The following is a 21004-nucleotide window of genomic DNA, read 5'->3' on the forward strand; positions in this document are numbered from 1 at the left end:
ACCTGCCACAACCGCCTGCTCAATCTCTCCTAGTAGTGGAGTAACGTTAGACATTTTCCTATCACCATCATCTTCTTCTTTTTCTTCTTCTTCTGTGGTGGGAGGGTTATGGTGGTTTTATAACGTTAACTCAGACTCTTTGTTTCACATGTGGATCTCATGGCTGATCCAAGGTCAGTGGTGTGGGTGAGAACCGAGAACCTGTGGTCAATTTGCATGTTTTCTAAACATTTAGATTTAACATATAGATTTAACATTTATATAGATTTAACATTTAACTATTTATTTTACTTTATAAACAGATTTTAAATGTGAGAAAAGTTAGCTAAATGTGAGGAAAGTGAGCTAAATAATCATAATATATCAGAAAAGATTTTTACACTGTGAATTTCATACTCATATTGGTTGAACAAACCATGGATGCAAATCTCGGCAGGTAGCCTATAAAATCGCCAAATAATGCATCCAGCCCACCTCTTAACTGGACACATGAAATCAAACTGTGATAGCAAGGTAATGGTGTTATCGGCATACTTTATTTGATCGATTGACAGGGTGAATTTGACGGCTGACATTCATTTTTCACATTTCGCAACTTAATTTTAGAAAACCTATTACACTTTATAACTGGTAAAACACATCGATAAAGACAATACACACACAATAATTGAGAAATTAATCAAGGAAACCTCGCAAATTTCAGACCATTGATCATGCTATATCCTGTGAGTCTGATAAAATATTAATGACTCTTAAAGTTCATAAAATATAGACTTCGAATAATTTATCACTACTGGTAACCCTCACAAACAATTTTATATAGTTTTTTAAAACCGTAGACCTACTTTGGCATAGAAATCATTGATATCTAGTTGTTTTCGCTTTAGCTGTGCGCGCTCCCGCAAGGTGCGTGCATGCACAGCTCGGCACAACAGATCCCAAACCGCAGCAGCAGCCTTCATAAGGCAGTAGCTTACGCCAGGAACTAGGTGTCCAATATTGATGAAGGCTGTAAAGAAGTGAAAAGAAAATGTCGACTTTAAGATATTGTGATAAAATTCGCTGGACCCGTACCCATTCTGTAACACAGCTGAGAGCAGCGCTGGGTGTTAGGATGGAAATGATGGATGTGTGTGGATGATGTACGCGCATCGGGGATCATTCCTTCTCTGATAGAAGAGTCTCCGGGATAAAAAATCACCATCGCATCTCTTCGCCCGTCTGCCTCTTAATATTCCGAAAAAGAGTTGAGTGCAGCGGAGCAGAGGAGAGGACAGGAGGTGGATAGCTCTGGGAATGAAAGACGCTACCATTGCATCTCTGGACGGCTGCACAGTTCTCCTGATTGAAGGGCCCGCTGAAGGACCGGGAAGCCAAACCCACCAATGTGGGGACGGAGAGAGCCTATATAAAGCCCAGCAGCGGGATTTCAGATGGTGTCTGTCACCATCATCATCATCATCATCATCGCCGCTTTTCGACCTGCAAACTGACTTGGATTGATCATTATTTTGTGTTGTCAGAATAGCATAAAGGAGCAGCCATGTCTCATGGATGGGGATACGGACCAACCAACGGTGAGGCTCTGGCAGCAGGGAAACAGGGAAATGTGTTCTTTTTATTCTATACATGACAAACCTTTAAAACGTGAACTATTGGTAGAGTCTAACCTTCCTCATGGGATGAACAGCATTTGGACTGACTACAACATTATATGCTGCATACACATTAATCAATCATTTAACATGTATTATTTTACATTTTACTGCTAAGAAAAATGGTAAATATATTGTGGATCTTTTGCTATTAATGGGTTATAATAATTTAATTGAGGTACAATTGTGAGGTACTTGTACTTGACTTGAGTACTTATATTTTAGTTTCCATTTTATAATACATAGAAGCAGCTGTAATTATAGCAGTAATATCATGCTAAAAGAGGCCATTCTGCACATTTACTTCTTTAACTTGTAAGACAGGTTTGGTGCATTTTGCTGATAATACTTACATGCTTTTACTTACTTTAGTGAGTATGTTTGCACTGTTTTATTGCTTGATTTTTGAATGTGGAAACTTTGCTATTAATGGATTATTATTTTTCAATTGTTGAATCATGTGAAGTATCAGAACTTTTTACATTACTACCTGATAAAGCAATGATCAAAAAGAGAAGTGAGGAAAAGAAACAAGAATTATTGTCATAAATCTAGTGGAAGTACTTTAAATAGGTTGGTGTGGACATGCTCCACAGAACATAATAGAATAGCACTGTTTGTGGTATCAACATGTATTTATTTTATTTGTTTGTTTATTTTTTGTAGGACCTGACAGATGGGTAGAGGATTTCCCTGTAGCTGACGGGCCCAGACAGTCTCCCATCAACATTGTCCCTAAGGAGGCCAAATATGACTCTACTCTGAAGGCTCTGAAACTCAAGTATGACCCCTCCAATGCCAAAGGCATTCTCAACAACGGACACTCCTTCCAGGTGGACTTTGTGGATGACACAGATAGTTCCAGTAAGCACAGCTCAGCTCTTAGTGTTAGGACATAGATAAGGACATTTTTTATTGTCATTCCAGAGCATCTTATACACTTATACCGTAATGTTAGTTGCTCTATTATTTACAGTTTTTGTACAACTGTACCTGCACTAAAAAATAAGTTTTACAATATTTACATAATATAACGTAATATAAAGGGTTTTCTTTTAAACTAGAAAAAAGGTCTAAAAATGCCAGACTCTAGAGAGTTGTAGAACTCTCACTTGTCTGTATGTATTAAATTGTTTTTAAACTGACACCCTAAATAATCAAAAAAATCTATATATTTCTAGTAAGTAAACTTTATCTGGCCAACTTGTTTGTGCCTCCACCCTTGCTGGATACACTCTAGCAGATAAGAGACTCTAATGATGTCAGCGCTCAGTTAACCCTGATCAACCCTGTTTCATTATCTGGGGGTCAACAGGACATGTGCACCACCTCACTCTGTCTCACTGATACTGTTTATTCAGCATTCATCCAGCAGTGCAAATTATTAAAAGCATATCAATATGAATTCACAAAATGTCATGTACTTTTATACAGTTGAGAGACTCACAAGAGACAGATTAAAAACAATATGGTTAAAATTGAAGCAACAGAGGCTAAGATAGCCAGAGTTACCATAATATGGGTGAAGCTCCAAAACACCTGGATGCTACATTTCCCATAATGCATCTAAAATAGTATATTTTATTTGATCCTTCCTGACTGGGAAGCACCCACATGTTTAAACTCAAAACCTCCACTTTGTAACCCAGGCTTTCTGTTTTACAGACAACTGACCTTTATGTGGTACATTTTGTGCAGTGCCTCTTTCAGATGGCGGTGGAGAACAAATTTTTCATTGACAGAGGATCTCTTGAACGTTGTACAGAACATGGGTGTCTGTGTTCTATGGTTAAAAAAAGGAAATATGCCATTTGAATTTGCCCCTCTTACTGAGACAGCTGATGAAACCATGCTGACTTCTTTAAAGGAACAGAGCTAGAGCCACACATCTACAGTGGGATAAAATTGTAGAATTTGAAATAAAATATGAACAATAAAAGCAGTAAAGTAGAATATAAACAAGTAGTAACAAGTAATAGGAATATAAAGCAAAGTCCCAACATGTTATTACGAACTGTTTGATAATGTGCTGGTTACTGATGAGCATAGATTACTTAATTGTTTATTTTAAATGTGTCTTTTCCTGAGTGCATCTCTGTTGTTTTGTCCCTTTTGTTTTGTTCTAACCAGTCCTGACTGGAGGTCCTATTTCTGGAACATATCGTTTGAGGCAGTTTCATTTCCACTGGGGAGCCAGTGATGATAGAGGCTCCGAGCACACTCTCAATGGCATCAAGTTCCCCAGTGAGGTAATGAAATTACGGTACCTGAATGGGGATTAAAAGATGCTTACAACTACCACATACAGTAATAGACCCTTGATTCATGTTAATGAATAAACAGATAGGTGATACTATCCTGTCTTTGTCAAGATTTTTAGGAAAAAATATGTTACATCTGCTTATAATGGTTCTTTTAGTTTTTCATATGCAGAATTTTTCAAAACCACAGTGGGCACATTGGGGTATTCACACATTGGGGTATTCATTCCACAATTAACATTAATAGTTCATTCTAGTACCTTTAAACCCAGTATGTTCAAATGTAAATATGCCAATAAACAAACAAATAAATAATTCCTTGCAATGTAAAGAGGTTTTTAACAGCATTTAGATCTTCATGTAAATGCTCCGTATTTGTATAGCGCCTTTCTAGTCTTTGCGACCACTCAAAGCGCTTTTACACTACATCTGCATTCACCATTCACACACTGAGCCTAAGTGCTCAAACGGAAACTAACATTCACACACATTCATACACTGGCGGAACAGCCACCAGGGGCAAATCGGGGTTCAGTATCTTGCCCAAGGACACTTTGACACGCAACCAGGGGGAGCCAAGGATTGAACCGCCAACCTTCCGATTAACGGCCAACCCAACCCACTCTACCTCCTGAGCCACAGCCACCCCGTGCAGGGAAATAGAATTTACAAAACATTTTAAAAATCTATATAATTTAAAACATTTAATTTTATTTGAGTTTCGGTGGGCTTGGACTCATGACCTCAGTATTTCTAAATCTTGATCCCTTCATTATCACAGATGCCCCTCCTCCTTTGTTCTTTCCCCCACCCCATATTTGTGGATCTTTCATAATTGCGCACAAAGACTTGCTGAACACAAGAGAAGCTTGAGAACAACTGCAATTGTCTCTCTCATTTATAAAATATACACACAATTGCATATGTTAAGTTTTGGCTAAGGTGACACACTATCTGTAGTCTGTGTCTTAAAAGTCACATGTTGCCTCTTCTTCTTCTTAGCTTCACCTGGTACACTGGAACACTAAGTACCCTAGCTTTGGAGAGGCAGCCAGCCAGCCTGATGGACTTGCCGTGGTTGGGGTCTTTCTCAAGGTGTGTCGTCAGTAATTCATCATTAACATACCATCAGTCTGTTACTGCACTACACACTAGGGGTAGAAAAGTGATCCACGTATTCATTCAATTAACTTGTGTGTGTTGTGCTCCAGACTGGTGCTGCCAACCCCAGGCTTCAGAAAGTTCTGGATGCCTTGGATGCTATTAAGACGAAGGTAAAAACAGCTGTCCCAGAATTTCCAAAACACAGCTTTGCTGAATACAAATGTGCTCATACTGCCTATGAACAGCAATTTTTAAGCTTGGGAAATCACAACTCCATTGCCATGGTTAACAATGTGTTCTAATTGCTTTCTTTCCTTCTTTCCTTCCTGTCTTGGTCCCTTCCATCAATCTTTCCCTGACACTTGCAGGGAAAGCAAACCACCTTTGCTAACTTTGATCCAAAGACTCTTCTACCTGGTTCTCTGCATTATTGGACCTATGATGGCTCTCTGACAACACCCCCCCTGTTGGAGAGTGTCACCTGGATCGTCCTCAAGGAGCCAATCAGTGTCAGCCCTGCACAAGTAGGCTACTTAACTTGCTTCACATACTCACTCACTTTACCTACATATAATTAAAATTAGTGAAGAAAACACACACACACACACACACACACACACACACACACACACACACAAATCAGACAAAGCTCATGTGCAGGAAATGAGGACACACGAACACATGATTGAACTGAAAGCATGCCTTCTGTAGCTCTTACATAAAGGTCTTAGAGCACAAATACACTTGCTTTAAACTAATTGTGCATGATTTCTATCTTGCGTATCAAGTACTACTTTTCAGTATTGTTTGTGTTCTCAGAAATCGATGCGATTAGGTCCCATGAACTATGACAGGCAGTGTATCAGGTTGCAAAATAAGGTCGGAGGAATACAAATACTAATAGAGCGTATTTCGGCTGTGCCTCTCTTGCTTTGATCTTGGAACATAGACAATATAGTAACCTTAAGTGTCAAGTTTTGGTCTCTTAACGTTCTCAATGAAGATATTGCTGTGTTTTCTAGGGATATTTTGTAATCCTCCAGGGACACAATATGCAGGGAAATATGTGAACATATATTGTAGCTACTTGTCTATGACTATGCATAGTTAAAATCAAGAATATCTCAAGCTTTAATCTGTGAAAATGAATATAACATCCAGATATGGGTGTGACATGTACTGTTAACATATAAACACTATCTGTGAATCGACATACTGACCAATTTCTTCATGAGTCATTCCTGATTAATTCTGAACCAGATGATGAATGGCCTAAAACTATTAAATACTCACTACACTTTATTTATTTTTAAAGTATTTTCGTAATTGGACTGATAAGCCTATTGGCTTATACACTTTACGCTTTGATTTGGCAATCGTCTCATGAAGTGTTTGTGCATGGTCAAAGGAGGCAAAATGTTGTTCAAACATGGTTAAGGTCATGAGTGTAAGAAGCCATATCTTGCTTTAGAGCAGGGTGGGTCTGAGTCTGGAATATCATGTGTTTCACTGAGATTACACTGACAGCCTGTATCAACAGTGGACAGTTTTCACTCTGTCTCTTAACATAACTGATGCCGCCACATTGTATATTCATGTGACATAAAACCCACAGAGTAGGTAATGGGCCTTTTCCTCTAAAGTTGTAATGCTCTGTTTTCCCTCCCTATATAAAACCTAGATGCACAATCATAAGATGCCCAAATGAAATGAAAAAGAAATATACTTAACACACACTTTTTTTGGATGCACTTATCACTTTTTAATTGTACTATACTAAGTGTATATTAAATGTGTTATTTTGGAACAACTTAAAGTATGGTAAGTGTCATTTTAGAAATACTTAAAGTCAACTTTAAGATAATTGTAGTATATTTTAATATACTTAGTTGTGTCAAAATGGACCTACTTTAAGTAACTTTAAATATACTTCTTTAAATTTAACTTAAAATACCCTTTTGTGCTATAGTTGAAGAACATTTTAAATATATTTTAAACTTCACATAAATGCGTTCCCTGAACATTTTTATAAGCATTTCAGCTTATTAGTAATTTATTACTAGTATACTCCAAGAGCCAATATTAATATCTTGGGAAAATGCTTTATGAAACCATTCAGTATGAGAATAATGCATTAAAAATACCTTGCAAAATGACCTTTTAGTATAAAAACAGTAAAAATGTATTTTACAACACACACACATACAGACAACTAATAAACCTTAATTTTGTGGACATTACAAAAATAAATTCCTGTACATTAAAAGGTACAGCAGCATGTATCACATCTTTACCAAAACACCTTCAAATAAAAATAAAATCTGTAAAATGATGACATATGATCAGTATTACCGAAAAGTACACCATACACATCCCATCATTAACACAGGTCTACAGGGTACCAAACATGCAATTTTGACAGCAAAGCAAAAGAGCCAGGCTCGTTGGTATGGCAGTCCAAGCGCTTACTCAACTGTAATGAAGGTACTACGTCACAAGCATACAGTACAAATGGTGGAACCAAACTGAAACTGAAAAATGTCACAATCCTTATCCTTGGAGCTTTATCACACAGCATCTGTGGAAGGGAAAAGGAAATATTTTGACTATATCAAAGCAATATTACCTCTAATTAAAACAACCACTGTCAGATTTTTTATTTTGTTTAAAGTTGCTGAAACACAATATGACATCATGTCTAATAATACTAACCGTTTAGGTTCAGGTGAAATGGTTTTCCACAAGGGACCCCTCCCAGTTAATGCTCAGTTCTTCCATTACAACATGATCAAAAACATTACATAAACACTAGCCAATGAGCTGTATATGATAAAATGTTATTAAACGGGTACAACAAATAACAACTGTGCTGTCCACATGTAATTTCACGTTAACACAGCAGTCAATTTGTGAAGTGCAAAAGTAGTCAACAATATTTTAAATAAAATTATTTTTTCCCAAGAATATTTGTTTATTTAGTCTGACCCCGTTGACATGTAGTCAGAGAAAAACAGTGATGGTGTGCAGGAGCCAGACATATCTATGAGCACATTGAGCTTGTGAGGGTCCAGCTGGACCTTTGAGGTTTTCGTGGCCTCTAAGCCATCTGAGTGAGGCAACCCAGGATGCTCTAAAAGAAAAGAAATGCAGTTGCAAATGAGTTTAAATATTCAGTTAGGCCAGTACTTCCACCTTATTTAGTTATTCATTTGCGTATCATTATAAACACTGTAATTTTATTCTTATAGCAAATCTTTATTATTATTCTTTATTTAATTTTCTTGAGCTAAGGCAGGAAATTCCAACTCTGGACTTAGCAATAGTTGGTTAAAGTTGGCAAAGGGTAGGTTCAAGTTTTAAAAGTTGAACACAGGATCTATGACCATACAAAGAGCAGTATTGAGCAGTATTTTATATAACATCACATTATATTAAATCGTGTGGTGTGGCATTGCAGGACACAAAAACATTATTTCAAGCGTGTCTTAAAACAATTCTCACATATCCGTGTACACTTTAACATGTTATAACTGAGTTATTGGTCACTGTAATGATTACCCCCTCCATGGCTCAGTGAAGAGAAATCTCTAAAAAACAGTGTACCTTTAGAAGATATCCATTTTTGAATAGTATAATGCAGATGCTTAGCTGATGATTCATAGTAGCTTCAGCTAAACTTTAGAATGAATTTATACAAAAATGACAACTGTGGTGATGTCTTTACAGACTATATGGGCAGGAATAATGATTACAGTGAACAATAACTTCCTGTAAACATAGACATGTGAGTATTAAGGTAGACTATAAAAATGTGAACCTATTCTTTAGCACACAGAGAGAAATATATTAGTTGCATTTATTACCTTGATAATTACCTCACTGGTCATTTTAACGGTGCAAAAGCACAATTGAGGGCTCATATACACACATATACAGGCCTGTCTTGTTAAAATCTCATGCATAAAATTCCAGCAACAGGGTTACTGAGATTGAAATTTTAGTAACATTAAAAACTGCCCTACAGCAAAAAGCAATACTGTAACGTTAATTACGTTACTTTTGTAACGCGTAACTCCCAACACTGTTTATAAGGCAGACAAAAGTTGCTGTCTCGATTAAGAAGCTATTAAAATGCTAACTAACGTTGACGCTGACCGGATATTCTTCTCTTCTGTGTTCTTTTCTTATTATGTCTGTGGTGTCCACCTTTGCCAAGTCCGAGTCGATAAAGTAAAACAAAGGAAATCTGAGAAACAAAATGATTTCTGACCAAATTAGCTTCCCTCTCAACGACAGTAAACACATTAACTTTCGTAAAGCGGACTTTCACGCCGTGTGATTGGGTTGTCGATTTGAAAACCTTGATTCTGATTGGTCAAATTGAATGCACTGCTAGTGGGCTGGGCGGGAGGGCACACTTCGCCCCTGTGTACACATGTGTTCACTGTTTACAAACAGAAACAAGTATAACTACATTATGATTTAAAGTATGCTTATTTCTATATGTTGTTGTTTCTTAAGTTAATAAGTGCTGCTTCCTTCTAGGCCAGGTTACCCTTATGTAAGAGGTCTCTGATCTCAACTAGCTATTTACCTGATTGAAAAATAAATAAAAAAGAAAATAAATAAAAAAAAAAAAAGAAATAATATGCATTTGAAAAATACATTTTAATGTTAAAAAAATATGTTTAAAAAATCTTCTAGAATTCAGGCTGAAGCATGTGGCAATTACATAAATAATTACAATATTTTGCAGTAGCCTACACAGTGAAGCATATTTGGCATAAATATATTTTTAACCCACTAAAAGTGCAATTGTTTAACAATGTACTTTCACAAAGTACACTTAAATAGTATTTACTAAGAGTTAAATAAATATATTTTTAATAAATAGACTAAAATGTTGTGAAAAATATGTTTTTATTTAAGCATATTGATTAAAATTTTAATTAAGTATATGTATATAAAATATACTTTTGAGAAGTATGTTAAAGCTCAGGAGAATATATCTTTAATATTAATATACATTTTCAATGCCTTTAAGAGCACTTCTTTTTGACCTGGGTGTGCTTTCATATAGAAATATTTCCTTTCTGCAATGTAGAAATAAATACACAGATACACTAAAATACAGTGCAGCTACCTCAGCAGAACTGCAAGCATTGCTCATTGAGCCTGCTGAGGAAATGTAATTCAAGCACAAAAGCTACCTAAAAGCTAAATGGCTCCCGGAGGAGTTGTTTATGCCACACTGCTACTTTAGTTGTTTCAGACACACACAGCCAGATCTTTTAAACTCAGACAATGCACCAACAATGTATTCTTGACCGCAGTAGCTCATTGTTCAGAGATTTGGTTTGTTTTGCAGAGGGAAATGAAGGTTGTTTAATTTCACAGCTTCCTTAGACCTCTTAATGCTACAATGTGAAGTATGGGACTAGTTTCAGTCAAAGGTGTAGGTTTCGTTTCAACATTAAACAGGGCTTTAGGGGTGCAGCCCCTGAGTGTTAAATACTAGATACTGGTGATTTTTTTGCATCAATTTATGGTGGAAATGTCTTGGATATGAAACAAATAAAAATATGAAAATATAATGCAATATAATGCAATAATGCTAACATGTATTCTGTATTGCTTTCAGATATGTATTCACATATGTATATGTAATCAACATTTCTCATTTTTTATCATCCCTGCTGAGTCAGCACACATGCAGGCATAATTTAGCTATTCATATCAATGATAAATTATTTCATTTTAAATTAGAAACCCCTGGACTTTAATAGCTTCTCTGTTATACATGTTCTCTGACGTTTTGAGAAGTCATAATGTTTTGAGACAAAAAAGTCATAACATTACGAGAATTAAGTCATGATTTTGGGGCGGCTGTGGCTCAGGAGGTAGAGCGGGTTGGCCGTTAATCGGAAGGTCGGCGGTTCAATCCCTGGCTCCCCCTGGTTGCGTGTCGAAGTGTCCTTGGGCAAGATACTGAACCCCGATTTGCCCCTGGCTGTTCCGCCAGTGTGTGAATGTTAGTTTCCGTTTGAGCACTTAGGCTCAGTGTATGAATGTGTGTGACTGGTGAATGCAGATGTACTGTAAAAGCGCTTTGAGTGGTCGAAAAGACTAAAAAGGCGCTATACAAGTACGGAGCATTTACATTTAATCTGAGAATCTAATGTTCACCTTCATTGGCCTACATTATTGCTCTGCTTATATTATGTATCCCCATGATGCAGAACCCAGTTTGGGACTGGATGAGACAAGTGTGCTGGTGTTCATTGGAGGTGGAAAACTGAAGCACAATTCTGAGAAATCTCACCAAAATCCACACAAACATTAACTTTAGCAACTCTGATAAAGTGCAGTTCACAGCCGCTTCAGTGAGAAGCATCCTGGAGCAGAGAGACAGTCTCAAAGAGCTCTTGCTAATTTTCTCACTGTTTGTATACCAAGTATACATTAGACACGGACAGACAACAGTGGTTATAAAATCCACATTTTGCTACCAGAAGAATCTGAGTCCATTTGCATTTGAGAAATTATTCTATAGCCACTGAAAATATTTGTTTCTGATTGGATGGCAGGTGGCGGATAGCTGGAAAGTTGGATCTGGAATGTCCAAACAATATTTAAAATTTTTGTGCTGTACACACAATCACAGATTCTTGTTAGCATAGCCTTTTATGTTATTACAGGTAATAACAAAATTACAGGTAATAACAAAAAAAAATGCAAATGTATGTGTCTGTTTGGATTTGAAAAGTCAGATCAGCTGAATTAGCTTGCCCTTCTCTAACTGTGACGTAATAGGCAAAACTCTGAAGTATATTTTGTGTGTTGACTCTCAAATGTGGCAGCAGCTGCTGAGCCATGTATAAAAAGTGGCTGATCTTAGGCCCAGGTTCTGCATCTTACACATGGCTGCTGCAAAACTACATCATACCCAAACAAGAGTGGCAGTTAACACAACACCCTTTGATAGATATGCTATATTCAACTGACCACGTGCTTTTGAGTGGAAAGGTGGCTTTCCCTAAGTGCTATTCCTGGGCAGTTGATCGTAAAACTGGCCACTTGGCAACAGCCGAGATAAGCCTCTCGGTGCCTGACTGTTAAACTGACAAAAGGGACATTAACCAGCGATTAGCGTTTCCCTGAACAGCCTATCAGAACTCTCCTTAAAAGGTTGCAGGAAACCCTAAACTGCTCCCCCCACACATTGAACCGTGGCAACTGAATAATAATAATCTTTTAGTTACTTGATTACGTTTGCCTCTATTTGAGTAGTTATGTTACCATGTTGTTGCTATCTGTTGTTGATATTATTGCTGAAAAGAATCTAAAGTTATTTTTGCAGTGTTTTAATTTTCAGCAAGATTAAGGACACTCCTTCATTTTATGTGTAACCAATGCTTGTTCACAATACTTTCTCACACAATTCCTTTAGAAATGATGATAAATGTCATACTACATGCTATTAATTGCCAGCTTGAATTTAAGGCCAAATAACTAAATTTCCAGCGCCTGAGAAGATTGTTTTGGATTAATCTAAGCTTTCCTCATGTAACCTGAGCTCCCCCAAGTGGACGAAATAAGTATTACATACCATCGTCGGAAATGCCGTTAATGTATAAATGTCACTCATTATTTATCATGACCAATAATTTGACAATTGTTTTCCTGTTACCAAATGCTTAAACTTAGAACGGTACAACCGTTTGACCATTGAGGCTTGATTGTGGAAAATATTTGATTATAATACGCGCAAATAGATTTTCTTTTCCTTTTTAGAGACATTAAAAGTTTAGAAAGACAGTCCCTCGGGAAACTGGAAACGGCCTGCCCGGCGGGAACGAAGGACTGCCCTCTGGGGAACCACGCCCCAGACAACAAAAGAGCGACACACAACGTCGGTCACTCTCTTCTCTTACGCTCTTCGCTCTGCTCTCTGGACGCTTCAGCATGCTCCCGACGTGCCATCTCCCGGCAACGCCCTAAGAATTCGACCAGCGCAACAAAGTCTTTGTTTCGCTTGAAGCTACACACGCGAAGTGCCGCAGCTTCAGATTCCCTCAGTTCCAGCAACTTTACTTGTTTTATGTTCTTTCGTTTGTTTTGTTAAAAGTTATCAGTCCATTAAGTTACACTGGTCTAATTCAGGAATGACCAAGTTCCCTTCTAAGCTTTTTCGTCGAGCCAACTTCACCAAGGTCAGACCTGTGGCCAGTGACGTCCAATAGTTGCTAATCCATTTATCTTTAGTCCAGCATATGTAATCTTTAAACCCCTAGACAAATTTAACCGAGTTATCATCTAATTGCATTCATTAGCAGCTGTATGAGTCAAATGCTTCCCACAATCGAACCTCCATTCTCATTGTTTAGCCATTGTTGTACTCTGATGTACTTAACCGCCTTTTTATATCACCTTCGTTAGTTAATAAATTCACTGTAACCAAGGAATTGTGTGTATTGCCTACTTCTGAGTCCCTGCCAAGAGAATTGACCCTTTAGATATGAGACTGACTGATTGATTTAAGATAATTGAGCGATTATTAACTAACTGATCACTGGTGAATAATTGTATAATTATTAAAAGCTACCTAGAGGTCTGGAGACTCTAGGTTAATAACAACTCTGGTGGTGCCCCGAAACGAGAGATTAATATTGTCTGAATATTCTTGTACCGAAACTGTGCCACAGAGTGCCTAACAGTCACAACTCATGTGTCAGACCACTATTTCATTCAGTTCACAGTATGCCTACAGGAAAAGCCCATTCTTCCAACACCATTGGTCTCAGTGGTAGCTTCTGCTCTAGCCTCCCTCAAAACATTTTACTCACTTGAGGTCAATGATGCCACACAATCTCTGTGCTCTGCACTAAGCTCGTGCCTGGATAGCCTGTGTCCTCTATCCACCAAGCCTGCTCGCCCAAACCAGTCCCACCCGTGGCTAACTGATACCATCCGTGGGCTCCGTACTGATCTCAGAGCGGCTGAAAGAAAATGGCGAAAAACCCCACCGACCTTAAGGACTACCAATTGCTCCTATCCTCCTTCTCAACAAGCATCAGTGCTGCCAAAACTGCATACTATAATGACAGAATAAGCAGTTCCACTGACTCAAGGAAATTATTTTAAATCCTCCTCCACCTCCACCATCCACAAACTTGTCTGCTGATACCTTTACTGCCTTCTTCACAGGCAAAGTGGAGACTATAACTAGCCAATTCTCTGAAACACTCAAACTCAACGATTGTAGCAGTCTTACTACATCTTTTCCTCTGCCCTCCCAGGTCAGTGGTTGTTCACTCTCCTCGTTTACTCCTCTCACAGAGAGCAAAGTATCAGAACTCTTGACCCTTAGCCGTCCAACTACATGCCCACTGGACCCGATTCCTACAAATCTCGTCCAAGCCATTTCTCACTCGTGATAAATATTTCTCTGGCTTTAGGAACCTTCCCGACCACTTTCAAAAGGGCTCGGGTTACACCCTTGCCCTTACTTGACCCAACTCAAGTTGAGAACTATCGACCACCATCTCGGCGCGGATCACAGACTGTCTATCGGACATATCTGCATGGATGAAGGCTTGCCACCTTCAACTAAACCTCTCTAAGACTGAATTCTTGGTCATTCCAGCCAAGCAATCTATCCACCATGAGACTACAAATTGACTCCGCAACCATCACTCCAACCAAGGTGGTGAGAAACTTGGGTGTCATGACTGATGACCAGCTGTCCTTTTCAGACCATGTTGCTGCTGTCTCTCGGTGATGCCGCTTTGCTCTATACAACACAAGGAAAATCAGGCCCTACCTCACTCAGTACGCCACCCAGCTTCTGGTACAGGCCATGGTTATCTCTCGCATCGACTATTGCAATGCCCTCCTAGCAGGTCTTCCAGCTTGTGCGGTGAAACCCTTAAAAATGGTTCAGAACGCATCAGCGCGTCTGGTTTTTGATCAGCCCAAAAGGACTCATGTCACTCCATTACTCAGTGACCTCCACTGGCTCCCTGTGGCTTCCAGAATCAAATTCAAGTCACTAATGCTTGCATACAGAGTGCGTACTGGGTCTGCACCCATCTACCTAAACTCCATAATACAAACTACGTTCCTTCTCGGTCGCTACACTCCTCCAACGAACGGCGCCCTTCACACAAAACGATCCCATCACGCCATCAGAGCAGGGGCGTCCCTATCTAACTTCAAGAAAATCTTGAAAACTCATCTCTTCCGAGAACACTTCCTCTGATAACACCTCTAACTCCTAACCTCTAACATGCACTTCCTGTGCTCTTCTTCTTCTATCCCTTACAATCTTGTATTGATTGCACTTTTTAGTTTTGATTGCACTTTTTGTTAACTCTTACTTCCTTCCCTAGGTATTAACCCCATGTATGTGATATGTACTATGAGCTCATACTAGTATTTATTGCTGCTCTTACTAGTATGTATTGTCAGTTGTGGATCTGTATTTGATGCTGTGTTGATGCTTGTATGTTGTTCCTCAAATGTAAGTCACTTTGGATAAAAGCGTCTGCCAAATGAGTAAATGTAATGTAAATGTTGTTTGCAGGGGTATTGGTTGAAAGTAGGTTTTGATTGATGTTGAGGATTTTGGAGTTGAAAAAGGAAGCTGGAAGGAAGGAAGGTGCTAAGGAAGCTGTTGTTGCTGTTGATAGGGCATTTTTATAGTTCACCTAGTGGTCTCTGTATGCTTGTGGGTGGATTTCAAGAACGTTTTTTTATAGGAGGGTTTGTGTAACCGTCCAGTGGCTTTAAAGTGTCGTAGCACAGTGGTGTACCAGGGAGCAGTGTAGGTAAAGGACAATGAATAGGTTTTGAGAGGAGCAAGATTATCGAGGGAAGAGGACAGGCAGTCATTGTAATGGGTGATTAGTTCAGATTAAGTTTATGTTCCTTATATTTCTGAATGTGATGATTTGGGGGTCAGGGATGTCAAATAGAATAGGTTTGTGATCAGAAATAGGGAGGTGACCATTACTAATATACAGGGTAGACACCTGTGGAACAGACTAAATCTAGGGTATGAGTAGGGAAAGTTACATTTTGGGAGATATCAAGACTGTCCAGTAGGAAAAACCAGCTGCAGCCAAGTTACAGTTAGCAGTTTTGTCAACATGGATATTAAAATCACCTACAAGTCTGCTAATGTGACTCAGTCCATGGAAATCAGACTTAATTTTCTTTCTCTTTTCCTCCTTTCTCCTTATTTCTCCTCCTTCATTAGATGACCAAGTTCCGCAGCCTCCTCTTCACTGGAGAAGGAGACACTCCATGCTGCATGGTGGACAACTATCGGCCTCCTCAGCCTCTGAAGGGTCGTCAGGTCCGGGCTTCCTTCAAATGAGCTTCATCTTCTTTGCCCCTGTATTCATCCTTCCCAAACCTTTTTACTCCCATTATTCTCCGTTTGCAGTCTTTAGCTTAAAGCCCTATTGACGACTTGAAAAGTAGAATAAAAACCTGCTTACGCTTATTACAACATGTATCTTCAATTAAAACCATAAAGACATAGGCTGCATTTATACTTTTCATTTCAAAAGCGTCTCATAACCGGATAAAATCCAGATGATATTTAAGACTTATTGCCAAGGCTCTGATCCGACAGGTCGCGTTTTTTTGCGGTGAGAGGCATCTTTTTCAAGTTGCTTTCATTTTACGCGCTGCTAATGTGCATGACCATATCACATCTTTGACATGCATTTTGCAGGAGCACTCTGAATGCATTGAAAAAACTTTAACTAAGAGGAAAAAAAAGCGTTCAACCTCATTTGTTTTTTTTTTCCATTGTCCAGTCAGATTCGATTTGTGAGTTTACTTCCCAGCACAATCAAGCAACGCAAGTTGCATGAAGTCTAAGTGTAAATGGTGTCATAGATTGTGCACCCATAAAATAGCAAAGACAAAGGTACCCAAAGATTTCTATCCCAGAAAACACAGGTCCCAATGGACAAGTGATGTACTTAAATTGTCACAACTACTAATAGTGGGAATTCTGAACGCTGATCTCCTTATTTTTTATACGTTTATAGACGTTTATAACGTCTTATGCATCACATTTTCCCTGGCCATGTTATAACTAATAATTAGGGCCCAAGCATGAAAAATCCAAGGACCCTATTGAAATTTCAAGGATTTTTTTCTTTCTTTTTCCTGCAAATCGATCTCATTTTTGTACCAAATTTTATAAGAGTACCTCCTTTAACACATCTACAAGCCAATATTCATAGTGCCACCTACTGGCAACAAGAAGCGACTACATCTATGCTGTGATGAACCACTTCTTGCAGGTTGGCCATTTCTTTTTCAAATCTATCTCAAGCTTGTGCGTTTTCCTTAAACAGCCTGTCCGTGGTGTGGTGGCGAAGTTCCATGCTTCGCCTTAAAACAGGTAGTCGTCATAACTTCACTGTACATGCTCAAATCTGTATCAAACTTTACACACATCCACACGCCATTATTCTATAGTCGTAGCGGCACCTATAGGCAACAGGAAGAAAGCTCTGTGTTGCAATCATCACGTTATTTAAAACTGAAGTGACATTTAAGACCTTTCGTACAGTGTCCAAACCGCGTGGCAAATTCTGAGCCGTGCTGCAGAGCTGCTGAATCTGCGATGTGGGCACGTCACACCATGACACGCTTCATGTGCAAGGGCCCGCCCAACGCTGCTTGCTTTATATGAATTATTTTCTTATTTATAGTATCTTTTCATGTGTGCTTTATCAGGCTTTATCATAGACAAAATCTAATCAAAATTATAAAAGTAGAAGTTGTGTTAATATAGGAAATCTTAATAAATATTATATTTAACATTTCAAGCAACAGAAACTTATTAGCATTAATGCACTGAAGTAAAAAAACACAAACTACAGGCAACTGTATATTATGGGATCATGTGTGATTTATATTAAACTTTAAAAGCACACCTGAATTACATGCAAAGATATTGATCAGTAATAAATCTAATTAACTCATTAACACAAGCTACAGTATCGCCATTACTACTAATAATAAAAGTGATGATAATCCATCCATCCATCCGTTGTCAACCGCTTATCCTGTGTACAGGGTTGCGGGGGGCTGGAGCCAATCCCAGCTGACATTGGGTGAAAGGCAGGGTACACCCTGGACAGGTCGCCAGTCCATTGCAGGGCGTGATAATAATGATAACACTTCTTATAATACTTAATAATTCATCATCCTTTCTAAAATATAAATTATTTGCCTTGTTTGAAATTAAAGCATTTGTGAATTTCCCCTGCTCCTTTCTATGCATTTCATTGTGTTGTAATTCACAACACATAGACAGCTGCTCAGATTGTGAAAGCGAAAGTTTTTCCTGATGCCTCATTTTGTCAGTTTGAGACAAAGTGACCATACTGAGCTTGGACTTGACATTTATATTTGGTGACAATACAGTTGTACACTGTGGCCACCACCCATCAATTGGCATTTCTATGCAAGTAGATTTTTAGACTCATGATTACCTCATTGCGGTACAATAATGCTATGAAAGTATGTTAGGAAGGACGGTATTGGCTGATAGCACAGCCTGAGGCCATGTCTACATTAATGTGCATTGTGTCTGTCTCTGTGTTGGGCTTCTATCCATTCTAGGTAAATGGAGCTTTTATTCTAAAACTGGTCAGCACCCTACTGGCACATCTGCATTACTGTGGTAATGGCTCTAGCCAACTCTTTCTATAAGTGGTTCTACCGTAAGTGTTACATTTTTTTTAAAGAACTGGGACAACTGAACTACCTATCACCACAGTGCATTATATCTTTAAGATTCATGTAAGATGGAGCTATTAATGTTGGAAAGAATGTAAAGAATCAATTTATGACTATACATTAACACACGCTTCAATATCACTATAGGCTATAGAATCTTTCATTAAATTATTAAACTTTGGTAGCAATGTCTGCAGTCATTACTCCATCTAACTAAACTAAGGTCAATGGCAGGTATTCATAAGAGACCAGCGCAATATTACTTTTTAGCTTTTATATCAATGTTAAAAAATGTCATAAAACAATCAGCTTTCAGTGTGGCTATAGTGAAACAAGCAGTAACCCTTTAAAGTGTGTCCTTTGAAACTGCTGTCACATAACATATGGGCAAATGTTTTGTGTGAATCAGTTGTGTCTTTAATGGAAAATAATTTTATCAATAAAAACTCAGCTAACTTACATATGTCTCAAATGTTCCTTCTTGCTCACAATTCCTAATTATATTATTTTAATTTTCAATTTTTTAGTATTACTCAAAATGGGTATCTTTCTTTAGTAATCCACAGATATTGCTATTTAGCCATACTAGCAGCATGGCAGTTGATGAAAAACAGACATCTGGAGGCAGCCTTTATTGTTACGGGGGGAGTCCAACCACTCAAACCTGAAGAATGTACACCCCATATTCCACCAGCATTTCTCCTGCCCCACGAGAGAACACCTAGGACCATGTTTACACCAATATGGCAATTGTAGCAGAGGGTGTCAAGCAGGAACATGGGGGCAGCAGGTGACTCACAACCACGAGATGCTGACTCCATAACTCCAGAGCCAGAAACACCTGCAGAAAGTGATAGGAGGAGAGAGGAGAGGGACAAGAAAGTACAAGACTACGGGAAAGGGAAGAAGTCAAGTTAAGCCTAGTGCACACTACACAATGTTTACTCCAATTTACCCCTCCGGCGAGCTCGAGAGAGCAGGCAGTTGGCAGAGCAGGCAGCTACTTTTTCACTGCAAAACACTTTTTACTCACCTCCAGCTTTCTCTGTAGCTCAGATGATCCCTGCTACCTGCATGTGGTAATCCATTCTTTCACCCATAATTGGTATCTTTATAATAACAAACAACAGGTGTTTCATGTATAGGTTCACATCATTTCCCGTTTCACATTTCATGTGTGTTTTCTTGACAAAATGTGGTTTGGAGACCAGCATCAGGTGACAGAGTCCTTGTCTGCTCGCGTAGTGTGTGTGACTCCCTGTCACTGATCAGTCACGTAGTGTGAAAACGGCACAACGACTTCAAGACTCCCGTCACAAGAAGGCAAGTTGTGTACCGTGAACAGCACGGCCGACGCTGAAAGTTAGTAGTCTGAACGAGCCTTTAGTAATATGCATTAATGGGATGAGGTTGCATACAGTGGGACAGAAGGAGTAGGAGAGCCGAGCTCAGTGCATCATGCGAAGTCCCCTGGCAGTCTAGGACTATAGCAGCACGACTAACCTAAGCCAGCCCTCACTATAAGCATTCAAAGAGGAAAGTCTTAAGCCTATTCTTAAATGTTCTTGTAAATTTGACGCTTTCATCTAGGATTTTTTTTTCTCAGTTTATTAACCCCACCCTGGCTCCGTATTTTTTGGACACGTAAAATCTAAATATTAAGATGCAGGTAGATGCACGTAAAATCTAAATATTCAGATGCAGCCCCAGTGGGGCAAGTCAGGAGGAAATCTAACAATATTTTATCAAGTGGTATGTATTAATATCAAACTTCTCATCATTAACACTGGGTAAAGATGTGGTGTGGAGCTCACAGGGTAACCTTGAGTTAACCATGAACAAAACCTGCTCGGAGCAGTTTAGAGATGCAGCGTAAATTTAACTAAGAGGGAAAAAAAGTGTTCAACCTCATTTTTTTTTTTTTTCCATTGTCCAGTCAGATTCGATTTGTGAGTTTACTTCCCAGCACAATCAGTTAGGCTAAGGGCAGTTAATTCAGCAACAAGGCTTCAACAAAAAAGTCAGGAAAATAGGCCTCTTGAATGCCCTTATCGATCCACGCAAGTTGCATGAAGTCTAAGTGTAAATGGTGTCATAGATTGTGCACCCATAAAATAGCAAAGACAAAGGTACCCAAAGATTTCTATCCCAGAAAACACAGGTCCCAATGGACAAGTGATGTACTTAAATTGTCACAACTACTAATAATGGGAA

General features: G+C 38.7%; 1 protein-coding gene across 1 annotated transcript; it reads left to right on the forward strand.

The window, feature by feature from the left end:
• Positions 1–1003: 1003 nt before the first annotated feature.
• cahz (carbonic anhydrase) lies at positions 1004–19249 on the forward strand. Its single transcript, XM_038717180.1, has 7 exons — positions 1004–1577; positions 2322–2519; positions 3786–3904; positions 4919–5011; positions 5128–5190; positions 5389–5544; positions 16281–19249. The coding sequence occupies exons 1-7, from the start codon at positions 1544–1546 to the stop codon at positions 16398–16400; spliced, it is 783 nt and encodes a 260-aa protein (XP_038573108.1). The 5' UTR covers positions 1004–1543; the 3' UTR covers positions 16401–19249.
• Positions 19250–21004: the final 1755 nt, after the last annotated feature.

Source organism: Micropterus salmoides, unplaced genomic scaffold (assembly GCF_014851395.1).
Source record: "Micropterus salmoides isolate LMB-PRFRI ecotype aquatic unplaced genomic scaffold, ASM1485139v1 Ms_hic_scaffold_14, whole genome shotgun sequence".
In the NCBI taxonomy this organism is placed as follows: domain Eukaryota; kingdom Metazoa; phylum Chordata; class Actinopteri; order Centrarchiformes; family Centrarchidae; genus Micropterus; species Micropterus salmoides.